We start from the raw sequence: 21,391 nt of genomic DNA, 5'->3' as shown, positions 1-21,391 counted from the left end.
GAAAGGCCCATCCTTCTAAATATACATCAAAATGAAACAAAGCAATTTGCTCAGCTTTAACGAATTTATCGTAGAATTTTTCGTTTTTCCATAGTTCTTCAAAAAGTGTTTTATTTCTAGGAAAAAATTGAACTCCTCACCCCTCCCCGGGGTCCTTTCCTCAGTCACATCTTTCTGAATAATTTAGCACGAACTATGGCACGAACCTATTTAGCAATAACGCTATCTCACTTTGATATAAGATCTTTTTCCTATAGCTATCTCTTTCTAATGACCTTTGAATATGCTGAATAATAATAATCGTGAAATCTTTGTTTACTTCTCAAGTCTACTTGTATCTTGTGGGAGTGCTTTTGATTTTTGTTATTGTGACTGTGATTAAAATATTATCAATACAATACAAGATTCTTGCGAGTTATCTCTTATTGACTATCGGAAATACAAAGACGTTGAACAGTAAGAAAAGTCGTAAAAGTGGGTGAAATGATTAGTGGTATTTACTAATTTTAATAATATGAATAGGTAATAGTCATTGTATATTCAATTGCTTAAAAATTCTATTTGGTGTTCTTGTGGATAGTATTATGTAATGTAAGAATTAAATCGACGAATCTCGCACGTAATACAACAATCACATAAACACGCATCCAATATTGTATTGTATAAATCTGTGAAATAAATAAACATTGTAAGTCGACACGTGGGTCACTGTGAATTAAAATCGATAAAAGGCGGCGTGCGCCAGTCTATCAACGAGGCGATTCTTCGTCAAGGTCACTTCACGTAAACACGTGCAATGTCGGATTCTATTTACAATCATGACTTTCTTTTAGAACCGAGTTTAGAAATCAAACAGGAGTCTCCCTTCGAGTTAGGGACGATGTCAGCATCCGTTCCGATTCCGCAGAGACGCACTGACATCTGTGACTTCAGCTCAGACATAGACCTGTGCTTACAAGACTCTCAAGTTGGCTCATTTCACAGTGTACCCACAGTGTCCTACAGTAAACTTTCCTTTGATACTGAATCTTCAAAAATGGAACCTTTCAAGATGGAAGATGATGATATATTCCAAGTGGACAAAGCCGACTTAATATTGGGACCTACTCTCGCTGAACTAAATGCAAACCCAGATACCTCACTGGACGATTTAAATTTTGATGACTTACTATTACCAGAAGAGAGTGGCTACTATGTACAAATAGGGGGTGCTATGAGCGGTTCCAGGCGCACCATGAATACATTGCAGACAGCTAACATGATGACTGAGAGCCCGAGCAGCCCGTATGGACATGCTCAGCTTGCATTTTCACCGTCCAGCCAACACAGCTCTGCATCTTCTAGTTTTGCTCCTCCCATCAACCAATTGCCAGAACTGCTTCTGCGCATGGATGGGTACAGTGGTGAAATTGCTTTGGGGCAGTCTGTGCCTGCGTCTTCAGTCTTGCCACCATTTCCCAGCAGTGTTAAAACACAACAAGCGCAACTCTCCTCCTCTGCCCCAACACATCTGACAATGGAGCAGGTAAGACTTTAGTTACTCAGTACACTTCTTTCAAATAATAATCAAGCAAAATCATTTTGTGTTTTAAAAAGTTACAAAACATACATACATGTTTAATATTAGGGGGATTTTTATTTCGTAAGTACTGCCTATCTATTCAATAAAAATTGATATATACAAATAAATAGAAAAGTTATCCATGCTAATATTATAAATGCGAAAGTTTGTCTGGCTGCTAGCTTTTCAAGCCTCACCTGTTTAACCGATTTTGATGAAATTTGGGACAAAGACAACCCATCCTAGTTCATCCATCAAAGTTAGCTTCTAGTCCTCTACACAGTCAGACGGCATTTACTAATATAATATATTGGCCAAACTACAAAATTGAAAACAGACTAGTTGGCAGTTTCTATAAACTAGAGCCACATCACTGTCACTAAAATTTTGCAGTTGGTTGTAGTTGTTGTAGTTCAAATACAGTCCATCTGTACTACTACTGGCATACTTATCATCATAAACTGTTCTATGATCACTAGATATGGCAACGGAGGGAGCCACGCAAGCACTTGTTATCCACCAGCTCGCTGGCCGAAGCTGGTTCAGTGTCTTCTCTGTCCGGTGGACTGCTCAGCCCTGGCACTGGGGACTTCTCACAGGATGAAGACGACAGGGACATTGAGTCTGATGAAGACAGTGATAGATATGAGGATCTTTCTTCAGATGGTAACTATGCTACATTAACACAGTGTGTAACAAATATTTGATAGAATGGAATAAAAATATTTTTATTTTATTTTGTCCATAACACATGCAAAAGACATGCTTACAAAATATAAGTAATCCAATGTTCAATTCAACAAATAAATTTCCTTCCTATGCATGAAACTGCTGCAGACTATAATAATATAATTACTCAACATTTTAATCTACTAGCTGCTGCCCGCGACTTCGGGCAACTGCCTGTCTGCGGGAACTGTTTTTTTTCGTAGATTTTCCAAAAAGTTTCGTTCATGCAACCTTGTCCTGACTAACATTTTGAATTACAAAAAAAAAAAAGAATTAACCAATTTGGTGCAGTTGTTCGGAATAATTAACCAATTTGGTGCAGTTGTTCGGAATACATTACATTTATTTACAATACATTTCGACGGTTCATAAGTCGAACGAGTCCGTTTTGATGCCATATGACACATTTAGTGGCCATATTCAGGATATTAAATGAAAGTGTCGGCTGCTAAAGAAGAGCAGTCTTTACATAATATCACACCTTCAACTAATTTGCTAAGTCCTCAAACTGATTGCAGTCATTAAGAAAAATTATTCCAATCATTCTAAAGTAAAACTAAATTGCATATTGTAAATATAATTTTTGAAAACAGCAACCGCCGAGTTTCTTTCTGGTTCTTCTCTGTAAGAAGGGCATTTCAAACCAGGGGCAGATTCACTTGACAATTCAAAAGCAATTGTAAAAGTTTAGTAGAGTAAAAAATCTTTCTATTTACAAACTGGTTATGTGGATATACTTATATCAAAGAAGTTGATCATTACACAATATTATGTAACAATGAACATGACTAATTAACTATGTTTAATTAATTAATTTTAATTACATTGTTGCTTATTTCAGATTCCAATGACGACTGTCCAGAGAGGAAAGAAGCAAGACAAAATGCAAAAAGGGAGAGATTCTTTTGGCAATACAATGTACAAGCTAAAGGACCTAAAGGGCAAAGGCTGATTCTAAAAAAGAAATCTGAGGACCCACATGTCCTAAACTCAGTAACAGACCCAGTCTTTAGCCCAAATTGTAATGTGAAAGGCATTAAACACAGGTAAATTCCTGTCCTGAGTACCTATAATAATAAATAAACCTATATCAGTAATAATTTACTGATGTTATATTATAATAGTCACATGGTTTAATAACTAAATAACCAATGGTCAAGCACAAGTTGTTCTTGCATATTTTGAAATAATACTGAACTGTAAGAAAATTACTTTGCATAATATAAGAGATATTCATTTCAGTTAAAACTCCCATTTAAGAGCTTATATAGCTCGAGTGAACCAAAGTTTGTGAAATTTCGACTATGTAGGGGTTTTCGATTATTATCACTCATTCAACTAAGTCCTACTTAAGGTAGAATATTTTTTTTCTTTGACAGAAAGACATACAGACACTGAGGTATTCCATAAGTGTAATGTTTTCTCTTTATTTTATATTTTCAGTGGAAAAGCACGAAAGGGAGATGGAAATGACCTTACGCCAAACCCTAGAAAACTTTATCTAATCGGTTTAGAACTAGATAAATTGGGTAAAGTTATAAATGATATGACTCCAGTCAGTGAATTGCCATTCAATGTTAGGCCAAAGACAAGGAAAGAGAAAAATAAACTTGCCTCAAGAGCTTGCAGGTTGAAGAAGAAAGCACAACATGAAGCTAACAAGTTGAAACTCTATGGCTTGCAAGAGGAACACAGTAAGTCAAGTCTTTCTTATAGTCGGTTTTTAGGGTTCTGTACTCGAAGAATGCTAACAAGACCCTATTACTTTATACTTAGCCTCCGCTGTCTGTCCGTCCGTCCGTTTGTCTGTCAGCAGGCTATATCTTGTGAACCATAATAGGTAGAGAGGTGAAATTTTCACAGAATGCGTATTTCTATTGCTGCTGAAACAATAAAGAATTTAAAATGGCCGCCACGACGATTAAAAAAAAGTGATATTTCTTGTATCATCATCATCATCAACAACCGAGAGACATCCACTGCTGGATATAGGCCTCTTGTAGGGATTTCCACACGCCACGGTTTTGCGCTGCCGAAATCCAGCAGCTTCTTGCGACTCGTCTGATGTCGTCCGTCCACCTAGTTGGGGGTCTTCCGTCTTCTTCTACATTTCTCGTATGATGGTACGGATTACTGAATCCTTCGTGTACAAAACCGACTCGCACTTTGCACTCCACATAAAAACTTTCGCCTTTATAATATTAGTGTGATTATTTGGACACTAATTTTTTTTTGTGATGTAACTACAAACTCAGGTTTTCGGATTTTTTTCCTTTGCTTGTGCTATATATTGCTACCTGCCAAATTTCATAACTAGGTCTAATGAATGAATGAGACCTAGAATCTAGATACCCTATGCCATAGGGTAATTCCATAGGGGGATCAAAGTCAATGGGGTTGTAATCAAAGTATGGGTTTTGACTTTGATCCCCCTTATCTTGACAGACACAACAAACAGACAGACAGACAGTGTTCCTATAAGGGCTCCTTTAGTATCCTTATTAGCAGGGACAGTAGGAGTTGGTCAAATATAATAATAATAATGTGCCATTCTTAGTTTTATCTGTAGTCCTGTTTTTGGGTAAAGGCCTTTACTTGATATAGTCTATATTAAAATTATTAAATTTCTAGGACGTTTGATGAATGGAATCAATCAATTAAAGCAAATTGCTAGCGGCAGAGTCACCAACCCAGAAAACAATGTTGATTGGTCAACGCACATCAATGATGTAGTTAACACTGCAACAGGTACGTGTTTATTTTGTAACAGACAGTACATATATCTGTATTTTTTTTCTTAATTTATAGACTAGCGCTTGGCTGCAATCAGACTTGGTGGCAAGTGATGATGCAGTCTAAGATGGAGCGCGCTTGCCTAGAAGATGCCTATTCACTCTTGACTTGAAGGTACCCATATAATAATTGGAGGGGAAAACTGATGCTGGAAGAGTGTTCCAAATCTTAACGGTTCGAATCAGAAATGTGGAGGCAAATCGCTTCGTACGTTGGAAATTCGACTACGTACCGGTATGGATATAAAAAGTTCAAAGTCCTAACTGACTGACTTATATATCAAGGCACAGCCTTAACAGCTGGTCCTAGGGACATAAAAATTAGAAGGTGTGTTCTTTACAAAGAATAGGTATCTACTAAGAAAGGATTTTTCGAAATTCTACCCCCAAGTGGGTTAAATGGGGGTTTGAAATTTGTGAAGTTTTTCACGCGGACAAAGTTGCGAGCATAAGCTAGTATATATATAGTCCTAGTATATATATAGTCCTAGTATATTCATATAGTTTGAAATTAGAAATTTATTAAATAATCACTTAAGTAATTACCTACACAGAAATGTTGACAAAAACAATATTAATTAAATATCAGCCTTGTACAGTATATGCCTATACGAAATCACAAAAGCTTCTCGAAGTCATGGGTAAACTGATGTAATAATTGAAATGTAGTCATTTTTGAGGACGCAATGCATCGCGATGAATGCGATCAAAACGCTCTGCGATCAATGAACGCCAATACCGGCTGCAATGGCCTGCCGTGTACTTTGATAAACAGCTTATCGCGCACTATGTTTTAAGTGTACATTGCTGTTTTGTGTTTTAAAAATATCGTAATTTTTTTTAAAATTGAAAATTCCGTATTTTAGTAAAAAAAAAAAACAAAAAAACATCGCCAAAATCATGAAAATCCTGATGAAATATTCCAACAATGAGGGACTCAGAGTCATGTACTGAATCCCCGGTTTCAGTTTTTGTTAGGGCGTCCCACACAACCCTGTATATATAATTTGAAAACAATTTGTTACTTCGCACACCTATGAAAATGTGTTCTTTAATAAAATATTCCAACTATTTCAGAGGTCAAAATAGCTGGCAAAACTTCAGAGTTCGTTAATCAAATATTGGACAATGTGAAATCGGGACAAAATAATGGCGGTCTAACCGACATATAAAGGTAACCCGTATCATTTACGAATATTATAAACGAAAGGCTGTTTTATGTACCTCCAAAGTTATTTAGAAAAAAATCTTGTCTTTCATATGAAGGCTTAATTGTCAAAGACAATTATATTTTTATATGGACCGAAAATAGATGTAATAAATAGATATATTACAAGGCAACTAATGTAAATGGCGAAAACAATTCTCATGAAATCATTAGTTTTTATTTTTAATAGCATATTAAACTTGTGTCTTTATATTAAGAGCATCTTGCTAGAATTTAAGTTAGTAAGAAATGTAAGCCAAACGATAATATTACTAGTAGTAACTTGATGAAATAAGTGCTAGATTTTAGGTATAACCCCATAAGCGAATGTCAACAGCCATGCTTTGACACCTTCTAAATTCATTTATATAAATGTAAATAATGATGTTGGTAACGTTGTTTTCAGTAAGTAATTGAGAAATTTTAATTAAAATGAAATACATAATTATATTATAGAACGTACCATTTTAAAGACAATCACTACAATATAATATTCTGCGTAGCATATTATTGTTGTGTAATTAGTTATCAAGTTTAAACTAGTCAGTATGTGCATGTCATTAATTTTTTCTATATACAGGGTGTAACCAGAACGCTAGAAAATACTTAGCGTTATTGTTATACTACCAAAACCCAATCAAATACCAATAACCATTTGCCTCATTTTGTAGTTTTAGTATTTTTCAAACCCGCAATGTATAGCGTGCAAAGCTCGGGTCAATGCTCCGCCTACGACGCAGCATTGACTCCGAGTGGCCTAACGTTCTTTGACCTCTAGCGTGATCAGATGTTTTATTTGATGTTTCATATTGTGAACTTTTAAAAATCCAGGATTAAAAAAATGCGTTTTTTGCTGTGGTATCTTATCAGTAATTATAAGTACTATCATCTGTCTTCGTTTTTGCTAGCGTTCTGGTATAATAGGCTACTTGACAATTTTTTTAAGTTGGTCTTAAATGGTTAATATTTGTCCTATTATATCAAAAAAATTAACACTATATTTTTTTGCGCCCTAAAAACCGTAAAACTTTAATTTAAAAAAATATTTTTCTTAGACAGGTGAAAACACTGTCGGCCATGTTTGGCCGATAGATTATCTGTGCTCTGACGTCATGCATTTGTAAACAACAGTATAACCACAGGGTTATACTGTTGTTAAAATGCATTTGTAAACAACAGTATAACCACAGGGTTATACTGTTGTTTACAAATGCATGACGTCAGAGCACAGATAATCTATCGGCCAAACATGGCCGACAGTGTTTTCACCTGTCTAAGAAAAATATTTTTTTAAATTAAAGTTTTACGGTTTTTAGGGCGCAAAAAAATATAGTGTTAATTTTTTTGATATAATAGGACAAATATTAACCATTTAAGACCAACTTAAAAAAATTGTCAAGTAGCCTATTTAGTATTGTACAATTTTTTTCAGATAAATATTTTTACACAAAAAAAAAATTATTATTTATTAATTTATTTTTATTCTCTATAAATTCATACAATTATTGATTTTAATAGTATATCCAGCTTAGAAAATTTTATCTTTTACTAAAATCAATACTTTTAGACAACTTAGGAAGTCAAAGTTCTCTATTCTTTTTAATTAAATGGTTTTGTTTATTGACCAATTTCTTTTCTTCTTTTTGATGTGATTGTTTTTAAAATTATATCAATAGTAAAGAAAATCAATTGAATATTAAAATAAATATAAGTATTAAAAGTTTTTGCAGCTTTGTTTTAAAAGATATTATTTAACTATTCTAGATACGATATTAAAAATACTGACCAAGTCGGACTCGCGAACTGAGGGTTCCATACCTTGGAAAGATACGTGTAGTTATTTTATTGCTGAATTATCTTCAACCGCATACGCAAGTTTGTAAATATGTAAATTTGTTTGTGATAAAATTACAAAATAATTTCAACTTGATACCTCCACGCGTACTTGAGAACAAGGCTCTAGACAGACAGACGGACAACAAGGTGATCCTGTAAGGATTCCCTTTTTTCTTTTGAGGTACAGAACTTTATTTACACCGAAAATGTACTTTCCGTCTAAACTTTTGGGACCTTTGCAGGAAAACCTTGTAGACTGTATGAGGTAATAAGTCCCGCAAATTGCTAATGCGCGGCCGCCATTTTAGTGACGTCATTTTTATTTCGGCTGACGTCAAAATGACGTCATTTCGATGTTAATGAGACATGGTTCCAGCGCAATAGCAATTTGCGTGACTTATATCTATAGATTTAATAAAAGTATTTTCATGTCAGTAGTTTATCAATCACTATACTATAAATATAATAAGCATTTGCCATTGCAATGTATTTGTATTTTATTTGTTAAGTATGTTAAAATATTTTATTAACATTTGAGTATATTATTAGATATAATAAACAATATAGATAATATAGAGTTAGTTGTTATAAGTGTAAGTAAACGTAAGAATTATATGGCTAATATATATTTGAATATTTTCTCCTTCCTGTTAAGCATAATTTTAATGTTTCGTTTCGCTCTAAAGATGCCTCTACACAGCAGTTACTTTTTCTGGAGCAAGTTTTGCAATATATTGAAATAACTTTGCTGCGATTTGTTAAAAACTACCAAAAGTGAGTGCAGAGTGACAAATTTATTAACAGTCATTTGCTATTTATGTACATACACATTTTACAAGATCTTATTTCATTTTATTTTAAAACAAGTTATGTGCCCCCAGGGTCTAAATTACGTATTCTAAAGCATTTTTTAATGACAAATATACATAACTATTTTGAAAAATCCGTCGCTGGACTGGAGTTATCGGTCAAAGCATAGGGTTGTCATATCACCAACAACTACACATACAATTTGACAGATTCACTCCAAATTAGTGACAGTAATTGTGTCTCTCAAGTACTCCGAGTGTAACTTTTCAAGTTAAAATCTTTTAGAGATGTCAAATTCAGACGTTGCTCATTCTTACGAGAAATCCAACAAAAGTTTGTTTGACTCGCACTTTGCATGGATTTAGTTAAAGACATGAGAATGACATTTCTACTCGATATCCCGGTAAATCAAAAAGTTCCCTGGGATTATTAAAAACCTAAATCTACGCGAAGTCACGGGCATCAACTTGTTATATTTAAGTTATTTTAAGTAACTAGGGTTTTTTAATTAAAAAAATTTATCTATGGCGCTAGTAAAGTACAAGTATTTAAGTAAGAAATAGTCTTAAGATTTAATTAAATATCTTGACGAAATACGGAATTAGATGTTTTCTATAAATGTAAATCCTCAGGCGTAAATTATGATATTCATGATTATTTTTATCAAATCAAATAGTATTTATATTTTATAATATTATGTATATAAAATTCAGTTTATAACGCTAAATATAATAAGTAAGTTGTTTCCGAATCTCTCTCTATATTTTCAAAAAAAAATTAATAAGCGAATATGGTAAATAGTTACAATTAAGACCGTTAACAGATTCTCACGCTTGGCATGTTTAGGTATTTACCCGAGGTTTTTTGTTTGTTTACGTGACTGGATGTACCGAGTGCAGTGTAGTTTAACAAACCCGTTTTGATCCTAAAGTAATCTTGAAATGCATTATTTATTTTAATATTTTTGAGAGTGTGGTGTTAGTTATTAGAGTTTTAATTTTTTTACATCATATACACATTATAGATTAAGTACGAGTACATAAAAATTATAATTGTAACCAATACCTAATACCATTTTCTACATACTTGTGTAAGAATAAGAGAGTCAAGAAATAATACAAAATTTAACTTTCCGTTATTGATTTTTTTATACTCGTGTAAGGGCAAGAGAGTTTAGAAAAATGCAGATTTATTCAAAGTCCAATTTATTTACAAAAACTTACCTAATACATGTTTGGCATAAATAAGTGTGTTACTCAAAGTAACATATTAACACTATACATCAGGTTCCACATGTTCAACACACACCATTTCCCGCTTTTTTTTTTTAATGACGCATAGTTTCTCTATCGATTAAAAAAGAAACTACGCAAATCGGTTCAGTAATCTCTGAGATTTCGGCGTACATAGGTAGAAAAACACAACTCCTCCTTTTTTGAAAGTCGGTTAAAAAAGTAGCCTATGTTACTCCCTGATTAATCCTCTACTTGTCTGTGAAAGTCCCGTCAAAATAGGTTCAGCCGTTCCGAAATTAGCCCGTTCAAACAGACAGACAGACACAAAAATTTTAGAAACGTGTGATTCAGTTATAGTATAGTACAAATAACCATATGAGCTTGATATGAGGTAGTTATTTCGAAATTACAGACAGACACTTCAATTTAATTTATATATATAATTATATACAATATATACAAATACCTAGTATTGAGGAGTGATAATCGCACTACAATTTCAGGTATATTCTAAATAATCCAATAAGAGTCGCCAAGAAAAAAAGCGATACGTCCGTTCTCGGAGAGGCCTCGGCCAGTACTAGTTTCCTAGTTCAATTTCCTACTGCATGTTCGCGCAGTTTTGTGGTGGGTTTCAAGCTTATTTTTTGAAAACTAAAAATAATTAATTTTAGATTTTCTTCTTCTTTGTATATTGCAAATATGTTATATTTTTGTGAGTACTTAATTTTATTTACGTATGATAAAAAATTATCCACCAAAATGACACTTCCTATGTCTGTAATTTTGTGAAATTATAATTTTTTGGTTTGGATTTTTATAATGTAAAAAATACTAAAAAGAAAACTTTTATCTTCTATTGTAGTAGTTTAGGACCTCTCCTTTAATAAATATATCTTTTTGTGTAAATTCAATAGGTAACTTTTGATGTAGTGAATGTCAAAGATTGCACGAAATCGATAATTGAATAATAGTCTTTTGATATTTTAGGCAATAAGAAACAAACTATCAATAAATTGCAAAATGTTGTCTTACTTGGTAATAAAACAGAAAATTTCCTACAATGTAGTACAAATAAGTTTTTAAGTAAATGCAGGGATTTACAAAATTTAAGGGGTCAAAAATGGGCTTAAACTCCTTGTACGCTACATAACCCTATTTTACGCTCTTAAGTTTATCCATATATGCTTGCTTTACAGCGCTTCATCTTATTCAGATGACAGAGATTTAGACCGGCTCAGTGTCAGCACCGGCTTACTTAGTAGCTACGGACCTTCCTAAGTTACGACCTCGTGCTTTCGAAAATGCAAGCAAGATACAAAATCGAGATTATTATTGTTAATTATTCTAGTTCTGCAAATAGCACAATATCACAAGTACGGACGAAATATGGTAAATCGTTTATATATACCAAGAACATGAAGGGACCTAGAATGGAGCTTTGAACGCCCATTAGTGAGGCTGATCCGGATGACTTCACGTCATTTAGACATACGGTTTGTATACGATCACTCAGATAAGACGCATTGAGGCTGAGCGCAGTGTTTTTGATTTCATAGTAGCTCAATTTAGCTAAGAGAGTCGTGGTCAACGCAATCGAACGCTTTAGACAAATCACAGAAAATTCCAATGGCATTCTGTGAGTTCTCCCACGCATCGAATATATGCTTTAAAAGCATTGCGCCCGCATCGATAGTTTATCGACTTGAATACTTTAACAATATCATGTGGGGTAACGTGTTCAAACTTAAATAGTACCTACACTGCACTCAGAAACATTGCTCCTGAGGAGATTATAGGCTTCTATTGGCGACGAGTTAAGGGAACTGGTAGTAGTGACTGGGATGTTTTGGAAAAAGTCCTTAAATATCTTAATTTCTGAATCGGAGTCAATAATGTGGTTGTTAATTTTAAGTTCCAATTTATCCATACATAATAAGGTGTCTTCTTTAATGTATTATATTTTGCTATAATAGTTTATAGTCATTTGAAGTTATAGTCTATACTAATAATAATATTATAAAGGCGAAAAATTTGTTTGTAGTCGATAAACTGTGAAAGTACTGAAGTCTGAACCGATTTTAAAAAATTCTTTCACCATTACTAAGCTACTTTATCCAGTAGTGACATAGTCTAATAACATAATATTATGTACCGCGGACAAAGTCGCGTACAAAACCTAGCATGTTATAATTTTATTTACATATTTTAAAAAGCCTTATGCCTTATGTACTCTAAGTACTCAAGGTATTTGTTGTCTACATATTTACCATGTTTGTTTTTAAATTATGTTAATGTGCCGACTTACCCGTCGGTCCTGGTTTAGATTGCAAGGAGATGGTAGCCCTAATATAATCCGTAATTTTATATATTTTTAAATATTGTGAAATTCTGCATGTGGCTCACTTAGTTTAATGTTTGATCAGAATTGGTTCTACTCTGATCGCACATTCTGAGCCACATGCAGTTTTTATTGTTTGTGTTAGAAATGTGGATGCCGTTATGACAACATGGAAAAATACATAAAAGTACCTAGTATGTATAGTAGGCGACAGGTCGAGATGGCAATCGGGGAGGGCACAGCCCCTGCGCTAACCCGGTGCGAGTGTACGGGGCGTCCCCCCGCCTCTTACCGCGACTGCCATCTCAACCTGTCGCTGTACATTACCTATTTGTGACTTGTGTAATAATGTGTGATGAGCATAAAGAACCGATATAATGTTTTGAAAGCTTTTTAATTTTTCACTTATTTTGCTGTAGAAACCAAACTGAACTGTTCTGCGATCCAACAGGCTGTGCTTATTTGTAAAAACTCTTAAGTTTTATGTTGTTTTCTTAAATGAAGTTTGTGTAATATTTTAATAAAGTAACTTTGTGTTATGTTGTGTATTGTAAATGTTATTTTTTAAACTAAGTAATTAGATTGTTTATGACTATAAATAAATAAAGTGAAATACATAATTAAATTGTTTTATTTATCAAATATACAAATTTGAATTAAGTATGCTTGATTTATTGACGATTTTTGTATTACAAATGCCTTCAATAATTTTAAGTTTTTCTAATATTTTTTGTATTTCGTCTGTTTGATACTCTTCAGTGTGTTCAATATAACACACTATGGTAGTGGCTGGTAAATCCAAATGTTCTCTTAGACATGTTACTGAAACAAAAAAAAATATAAAAATGTTATTATATTGGACACTAAAGCCAGCAAAAGAGGTTTATGAGAAGAGTTTCTCGATGGAGTGACCTTCTCCCTACCCTAAACGTACCGCATAATAGGAGAATAGGTGTGTGACTGCACCGAAAAAAATCAAATAAAATATACAAATTACTTTTTTTATACAAACATTTATTGAAAAAACCGGCCAAGTGCGAGTCAGACTCGCGCACCGAGGGTTCCGTACTGCAGTCGTATTTTTTAGACATTTTGCACGATAATTCATAAATTATGATGCATAAAAATCTGTTTTAGAATGCACAAGTAAAGCCCTTTCATATTATGATACAGCACTTGATATAGTTATCTAACTTAACTAAATACTAATTTAGTTCATAACCACAATTAAGTAATAAAATTTTGCAGTTTAAAACATCATATTTTACAAACGGATCTAGAAATTGAAAAATGATGTTCCCACACCCACAATACTTTTAAAAGACCTTTTCAACGATACCCCACACGGGTAGACAAGAAAAAATATTCATCCCCACTTTACATGTAGGGGAGCTACCATAAAAAAACATTTATCACAATTTTATTTCACCACTTTGTCGGCGTGATTAATATTTATACCCATGCCAAATTACAGATTTCTAGCACTAATAGTCTCTGAGATTAACCGAGGACGGACGGACATGGCGAAACTATAAGGGTTCTTTGTTTACTACGGAACACTAAAAATACAAAGTTAATTTTGAAACTTCACTCACTTCATGGTGTAGAATTTGCTAATGTTTGAAAAAAAGGGAAACTTTATATTTTTAAATTTCAATAATAATTATACCAATTTATTCTGGTTTTATTTTAGATTGTGGTCAGTGGCAGGGTATAGACTATCATTACAAAGATGAGAACAGCTCAATTGAAATTGTAATAGCTGAAAATATTAATTTTTGTAATGATGTATTTAATGAACATTGTTATTTTCTGTGCAGTGATAAACTTTACCTTCTTTTTTACTACTACATATTTTTTAAATCTCAAGTCTTAAGTATGGGTAAGTATGAAGTGATAAGGTCACCCTTTGTTTTTTCCTATATTTTTATTCTTTGTAATACTTATTGTAGTTCGCAATAAAGATGTTTAAATAAATGTGTAATAATTAAAAACTAAGATTATTACCTCCTGCAGCGACCCCTGATACAATATTTGGCTGTTCTAGTTTTTCAAACTTAAAATCTAATGGCTTCTGTGCAGGTGTTGAAGTAGTTAACTTTCTGATTATCAATGGTGAATATGCTTGATTTGCAGTTTGATACTCCAATAGCGGCTTGGTCTGTATTGTTATAACATCTTTACTTTTACATAGAAGTGGTTTCAGCAGCTCTACAATCTCACTGCTCTGAAGCAGATTGTAATCCTTTATTGTACAAACATATTTAAGTGATGACAATTCAAATAAATTCAAGTTAACTTCTGTGGCACAGTTTTTTAATTGTAAGTGGGCTTGAGGATGCATTTTTACACATTCTGATATGAACTTTCCTTCTAGAATAACGAGTGTGTCAATTCCATTGGCTAGATCCAAGGGATTTTGCCATTGCAATCTGTAAAAGAATTTCTAATATAAAATAATATCTTATGGACTAGGGTAAATAATATTTTCTGGGACAAAATAAATAAGTAATTACTTACGCTGTATAATTATCACCAATGAATTCGTCGTCCCAGTCTTCCCAGATAGACCTACTGACTGGTTCAACAATTTCCCCAAATGTGCCCATTCTATTTCAGGCAGGCTACTTTCTAGACAACAACCTCTTCAAGAATTAAAACAAATTACAATGTTTTATACTGCAAAAATATATTATTACTTTAGCACTGAGCTTCCTTTAGCTTCTTCCACTTTTCATGTCATCGATTAGTGATTACCACGGTAATTACTGATTAGATTTGGTGATTTTACCCACAGAGTACTTTGATTTTACCATAGGATAGGATTTAACATAATGTGATTCAAAAGCAAAAAGTTCAAGCAACTTTGATTTGTTTTGTAATGCACTGCGGTAAATTCAGTCTGATTCAGTGAGTCTACGGTTTCAAAAACTCAAAATCATTCCAATTTTCCACCGACCAGAAAAAAAAGATTCATCCAAAGCGTAGATTGAGTAAAACAGCTAGATTAAAGTACTGTGTAACCGCGTATGAGATAGCGATAGCACGACGTAACGATGATTAACACGACTATTACCATTGTTTAGTAGTCAATATTTGTATTAACTATTAACCAATCAACAGTATTTGTATTAAACTTTTTAAATGTGAAAACAAGTAAATAACTAATGAGAAATACAATAACTTCTTGTATGGAAGTTGCATGTATTCTTGAAAAAACAGAGAAGCAAGAAAAAAGAGAGCACAGATAAATTTACTAATGTGATAAACAGGGACGCACGTAACTTATTTTTTGTCCCTTTTGTTTTTTATGTGAAAACAAGTAAATAACTCATGAGAAATACAATGATACCACGAATTCTCAAAGTTTGTTTTGCAACTAAAGTTGTATTCCTTGAAAAAAATCTGTTACACGACAAGGGACAAAAATAGGTTAGCTGCGTCTCTGTTTATCGAATTAGTAACTTTATCTGTGCTCTCTTTTTAATGCGAATGAGAAAGCAAACGTTCCTTTGTCTAGATTTTTTACTCCATCTACGGAGTGTAATTATTCAATCACTGCAACTTGCAAGTTACTTTCGTAGTGGTTATATACTCTTGGGTTACTTTTTGTGGTTTCTGCTTGGTTTCTGTCACTCTCAAGACTAGTGCATACAAAGACTTATATTAGCCAGTGATCTAAACACTATAAATATGGAACAAAAACAAAAAATTGATTTTCCCCGCCATGTAAAGGACTTGTAGTGTAAAACGTCATATTTTAAGTCTATTTTTAATTATATATGCAATACTCTAAATAAAGTGTAAAAACGTTAGACTAATTTAATAAAAATAATAAGCAATTTTGTATTTTTTATTTAGTTATAAGCAATTTTGTATTTTTGTATTTGTAAATTTTTGAAAGGCCTTAAAGGACTGTTATCCAGGGCCGTAAAAAAAATTAAAAAAAAAAATCTAGACTAGTGATCTGTGGTTTCTGTAATCTTTTAGAAATGGTAGGTAGTGATTATATTCTCTTTGATGTAAATGTTGAATATTAAATAGAATCTATACGTAAAATAGTAAAATCCCTTATTCCCTGTATATTATAATACCTACTCTTTGAGTAAAATATTGATATTATGATAAAAGTGTTTTGTTTTCGGTTAATGAATATTTGTAATTATAATAGGCAATCATGTTAAAGGTAATTAAGTAAATTTGATGAGAAATAAAAAATATTTCGCTACTTAAAATTTTAAAATAAATTCATCTTCTTTTAGGATAAAGGACAAGTCACTTTTGAAGATAAATGGCCATCAATGCGTCCTATAGTCTTAAAGTTATTAAAACAAGAAACTGTAACTCAAACCGAATGGCAAGATCTTTTCGGGGCGGTGCATTCAGTTTGCCTGTGGGATGAAAGAGGACCGTACAAAGTTAGAGAGGCTCTACAGCAGGACATTATGATGTATATCAAACAGGCCCAGGCTCGAGTTCTCGCGCAGCGTGAAGACCAGGCACTCCTCAAGGCATACATTGCTGAGTGGGGGAGGTTTTTCACTCAGTGCAACTATTTGCCGACACCATTCCGTCAGTTAGAAAGTTCCATTAATAATATTAGCAAAGTAACGAGTTCCAATGCTTCAAGTTCTCAAAAAAAGAATAACAACAATAATATAGAAGAAAGTTTAGTGAGAAAGCTGATGTTAGATTCATGGAATCAAAGCATTTTTATGGATATCAAGCAAAGACTGCAGGATTCTGCGATGAAGCTTGTTCAAGCAGAACGCAATGGTGAATCATTTGACTCCCAGTTAGTTATAGGCGTTAGAGAGTCGTATGGTAAGAATAAACTGATTTTTTGTATTTAGTTTAAGTGTTTCTAATTGAAAGTAATATGGTAAGAATAAACAGATTTTTGTATTTAGTTTAAGTGTTTCGAAACTAAAAGATTAGAGGAAATTTTAAATTTAAATTTTTTCCAGTTAATTTATGCTCAAATTCTATCGACAAGCTTCAAATATATCGAGAGAACTTTGAAGCTGCTTACATGCAAGCAACAGAGGAGTTTTATAAGTTGAAAGCTAGTGAGCATTTACTGACAAATGGTGTTCAGTCCTACATGAAATATGCTGATCAACGCCTTAAGGAGGAGGAAGCTCGGGCGCATCGGTACTTAGAACCAGGAAGTGGAAGCGTAGCAGCGCTCACTCAGTGTTGTGAAAAAGTACTAATAGGTGAGCATCAGCCAACATTGCTAGCGGAGAGTGCTCCTCTGATCAAAGCTGGAGAAACAGAGAAGCTTCAGTTGATGTTTCGTCTTCTTGATAGAGTTCCGGAAGGTGTCACACCCATATTACGAGATTTAGAAGCCCATATTGTGTCAGCTGGATTGGCAGATATGGTGGCTTCTGCTGATATAATAACGTCAGACTCTGAGAAGTATGTTGAGCGACTGCTAGATCTGTTTAAGAAATTCAGCTCCTTAGCAAAGGATGCTTTCTTGGATGATCCGAGATTCTTGACAGCCAGAGATAAGGCATACAAGTGTGTTGTGAATGATACTACTGTTTTCAAATTGGAATTGCCCTCTTCAGCGCTCCTACGAGGGAGCAAGGGGACAGCACCTGAAAGCAAATGTCCTGAACTACTCGCTAACTATTGTGATATGTTGCTACGTAAAACCCCTTTGAGTAAAAGATTGACTAGTGAGCAAATTGAGTCTAGGCTAAGAGATGTACTATTAGTGCTAAAATACATTGAAAACAAAGATGTTTTCATGAGATATCACAAAGCCCACCTCACTAGAAGATTAATATTGGACTCCAGTGCAGATTCGGAGAAAGAGGAAGACATGGTTGAATGGCTGCGTGAAGTAGGCATGCCTGCTGATTATGTCAACAAGTTAGCCAGAATGTTTCAAGATATCAAGGTCAGTGAGGATCTCAATACTCAATTCAGAGGAGAAACTACCAGGCATGATGCTATAAATATTAAAATACTCAATGCTGGTGCATGGGCCCGGGGTTCAGAGAGAGTCACTGTTAGTCTTCCTCTAGAATTAGAAGACTATATTCCAGAAGTAGAAGACTTTTACAAGAAGAAACACTCGGGCAGAAAATTGCAATGGTATCATCATATGAGTAATGGGACCATAACATTTGCCAATTCAGTGGGCAGATTTGATTTGGATGTAACAACCTTCCAAATGGCCGTATTGTTCGCTTGGAATCAAAGGCCTATGGAAAAAGTAACATATGAGAACTTAAGGCTTGCCACTGAATTGCCTGATCCTGAATTAAGAAGAACTCTATGGTCTCTAGTTGCTTTCCCTAAACTGAAACGTCAGCTGTTATGTTATGCGCCTATTGTGCAAAATCCCAAAGATTTTTCAGAAAACACAACTTTTTGGGTCAATCAAGAGTTTGCTCTAATTAAAAATGGAAAGCCACAACGTCGGGGAAAGATTAATTTAATCGGAAGGCTGCAACTTAGTACTGAACGCTCACAAATAGAAGATAATCATTCCATTGTTCAGCTGCGAATTCTAAGAACTCAAGAAGCTATAATTAAAATCTTAAAAATGCGAAAGCGGATCTCAAACACTGCGCTACAGGTAATTATTATTTATTGATTTTAAAAGATAAAGATGCCATTTACAAATGCGAGTGTTTGTTTGTCCTTCAATAACATTGCAATGAATAGATGCTGAATATTTGCATGGTTATAGTCGAAGACCTGAAGAGTGAAATCAGGATTGAGGACTTGGCTCCTCAAGTTCAACGGTAAAGTCTTGACTTTATAGGTAATTTCAATATCAATTAATTTATAACCAACAGTTTCCAAATTCCATCAGTTTTGGTAGTCAGGTCCCGTGCAGCATCAGGATTGAGGACTTGGAATCCAATTTTTTTATGGGACAATGTCACAATGTTTCTCTATCGATTAAAAAAAATTATCTGAATCGGTCCAGAAATCTCAGTGTACATAAGTAGCAAAACACAACTCCCCCTTTTTTGAAAGTCTGTTAAAAAGTAGCTTATGTTACTCCTTGGTAAATCCTCTACTTGTCTCTGAAATATAATATAATAATAATAAAAGCTTTATTTAGATTCCTTACATTAATTCTTAATTCTATGACACTACTCTAACAACATTTTGCTTATAATCTAGTTAATTTTTTAATCCTATTTCCGTCATTATAAGTAGTAGGTATTTATAATATTTTCCTTATAATAAAATCATAATAAACATGCTTTTTACTTATTTGTGAGGTATATATTTTATTTATATGTAAGGACCGCCTGTGGCGGTTTAAGCCTCCTCCATTCCTCCCCATATGCATTATGCACCTGTCTCTAGCTAGAGTACTCCATGTCGCCAACGATCTAACATTGAAAGTGGCGTTATAGAATTTTTTGTTTGGTGGAGGGTTTTTGTCTACTGCCCCCGCGGTGACAAGCCGTTCTGGGGGAGATTTTTTTTTTTAATTTTTATTTGCTCTACTTTTATTTTTATTTTTATAATGTTCTGTTTTTCTATGCGGCTAGTGTTTTTCGGCTTTTGTATTTGAATTAGTTGCTATTGATTTTCTGGTGTCGTGCTATCTTTATTTTTGTTTTGTATATATTGGCGTATTCCATAGGACATCGTTTTATTCTTTTTATTTATTTGTATATACAAATAAATAAAAAGAATAAAACGATACGCGTACTCCTAACTATGATAATATTATCATAGTTAGGAGTACGCTCATTTTGATTTTCTGCCGTATTTTTTGCCTGTGGAGGAGTGATGTTCAATGGTCTTTTCTGTCTAGTTTTAGAGCTTCCTTTATTTTTAATTACAAAAAGTTTGTCATATTTAATGACTGCTCTATTTCCTTGATCTCTTTCCATTTTTACTTGCTCTTTTAAGGTTTTCCTGATTTCCAAAACTTTCTGTGGGTAATCGTGTTGTATGTAGATACTGGAGCTCTCTAGGGACTTTTTGAGTTTTAAAATTTTTATTTTTGTTCCTAGTCTTACAAAGGTAATCTTAACTGGCCTTGTCTTGTCTATTTCTTTCTTCCCAATTTTCTGAACTGCTTCAATATCTCTATAGCTGCATTCTATTTCCATGTTCTTAATAATAATATCCACTATTTTGGTTTCTAGCTCTTCATAATTTTTTTCTCCTTCAGGTACTCCAAAAAATATGAGGTTCTTTCCTCTTAGTTTTCTCTCTATTAAAGATATTCGCTTCTCCTGGTCTTCATTTTTAAGTTTTATATCTTGGAGTTCTTTCTGCAGACATTCAAATTTTTGATCAATATTGTTAGGTATTAATTTTTGTAGTAATTTTTTCTTCCATTTTTTCTAGAGCCATAAGAAGCTGTTCAGTGTCTCCTGCCATATTAATTTTTATGACAAAGATACTTATTTATCAATAATACTTCGTAAAACTTCAATATTTATTCATATACCTCCTAGTGACATCTCACGGGATAGTTTATTACTATGATATTATGGTTCCGATACTCAAAGGCTGGCGTCTTGCAATTTAGTTTAGCTATTCTCCTGAAGATGGCATTAATTTTCATACCAAAAGAATCGTCTTGGAAAGTAAAATTATTCCATAAATTAACTTTGTGTATTATCTTGATTTTATCACTTTTTTGTCGATATTTGTCCCGATTTGTGATATTTTGGTTGAATAACACTTTTAGCACTATTAGATGTCAGCAAAATTTGTAAAAACATTGAGTTTTTAACCAATCATTTTACGATAGTTGTCTCTGAAAGTCCTATCAAAATAGGTTCAGCCAGCCCGTTCAAACAGACAGACAGACAAAAATTTAAAAAACGTTTGATTCAGTTATGGTACAGTTCACATAACCATATGAGCTTAATATGAGGT

The 21,391-nt window shown here is 33.5% G+C and overlaps 3 protein-coding genes across 5 annotated transcripts in view; 2 read left to right on the top strand and 1 right to left on the bottom strand.

The window, feature by feature from the left end:
- The window catches only part of Cul5 (cullin 5), a 192,022-nt gene that overhangs the window by 169,074 nt on the left and 1,557 nt on the right, over nt 1–21,391 (top strand). Inside the window, exons 2-4 of one of the 2 annotated variants that reach the window (XM_069501822.1) lie at nt 16,621–16,697; nt 16,774–17,335; nt 17,479–19,109. In XM_069501822.1, coding sequence (XP_069357923.1) covers nt 16,689–16,697; nt 16,774–17,335; nt 17,479–19,109 — 2,202 coding nt within the window. In that variant the 5' untranslated portion in view covers nt 16,621–16,688. Of the gene's footprint in view, nt 1–16,501; nt 16,698–16,773; nt 17,336–17,478; nt 19,110–21,391 lie in introns of those variants that run through there. The other variant, XM_034973263.2, reaches the window with a different exon arrangement.
- Nucleotides 267–13,136, top strand: REPTOR (repressed by TOR). 2 transcript variants are annotated; one of them, XM_034973269.2, is made up of 7 exons: nt 268–522; nt 834–1,525; nt 2,041–2,227; nt 3,132–3,336; nt 3,734–3,984; nt 4,922–5,038; nt 6,160–13,136. In XM_034973269.2, exons 2-7 carry the CDS (start codon nt 881–883, stop codon nt 6,252–6,254), a joined length of 1,500 nt encoding a protein of 499 aa, XP_034829160.1. In that variant the 5' UTR covers nt 268–522; nt 834–880; the 3' UTR covers nt 6,255–13,136. The 2 variants fall into 2 exon arrangements, with proteins under 2 accessions (XP_034829159.1, XP_034829160.1); XM_034973268.2 differs by having other exon boundaries at nt 267–1,525.
- On the bottom strand, nt 13,127–15,489 carry PSMG1 (Proteasome assembly chaperone 1). The gene is made up of 3 exons (XM_034973270.2): nt 15,032–15,489; nt 14,519–14,943; nt 13,127–13,333 (listed from the first exon to the last, which is right to left on the bottom strand). The coding sequence occupies exons 1-3, from the start codon at nt 15,118–15,120 to the stop codon at nt 13,149–13,151; spliced, it is 699 nt and encodes a 232-aa protein (XP_034829161.1). The 5' UTR covers nt 15,121–15,489; the 3' UTR covers nt 13,127–13,148.

This window comes from Maniola hyperantus, chromosome 11, assembly GCF_902806685.2.
Source record: "Maniola hyperantus chromosome 11, iAphHyp1.2, whole genome shotgun sequence".
Taxonomy (NCBI): domain Eukaryota; kingdom Metazoa; phylum Arthropoda; class Insecta; order Lepidoptera; family Nymphalidae; genus Maniola; species Maniola hyperantus.
The sequence above is the reverse complement of the archived record's forward strand: the minus strand, read 5'-3'. Positions and strand labels throughout refer to the sequence as shown.

Excerpts from the sequence above, each read along its gene's own strand:
- REPTOR (XM_034973268.2), top strand. The coding sequence starts at position 797 with ATGTCGGATTCTATTTACAATCATGACTTTCTTTTAGAACCGAGTTTA. Across the intron at positions 1,526-2,040 it reads CACATCTGACAATGGAGCAG|ATATGGCAACGGAGGGAGCC; the intron begins GTAAGACTTTAG and ends TATGATCACTAG. Across the intron at positions 3,985-4,921 it reads TGGCTTGCAAGAGGAACACA|GACGTTTGATGAATGGAATC; the intron begins GTAAGTCAAGTC and ends TTAAATTTCTAG.
- PSMG1 (XM_034973270.2), bottom strand. The coding sequence starts at position 15,120 with ATGGGCACATTTGGGGAAATTGTTGAACCAGTCAGTAGGTCTATCTGG. Across the intron at positions 14,944-15,031 it reads ATTGGTGATAATTATACAGC|ATTGCAATGGCAAAATCCCT; the intron begins GTAAGTAATTAC and ends ATTCTTTTACAG. Across the intron at positions 13,334-14,518 it reads ATCAGGGGTCGCTGCAGGAG|TAACATGTCTAAGAGAACAT; the intron begins GTAATAATCTTA and ends TTTTTGTTTCAG.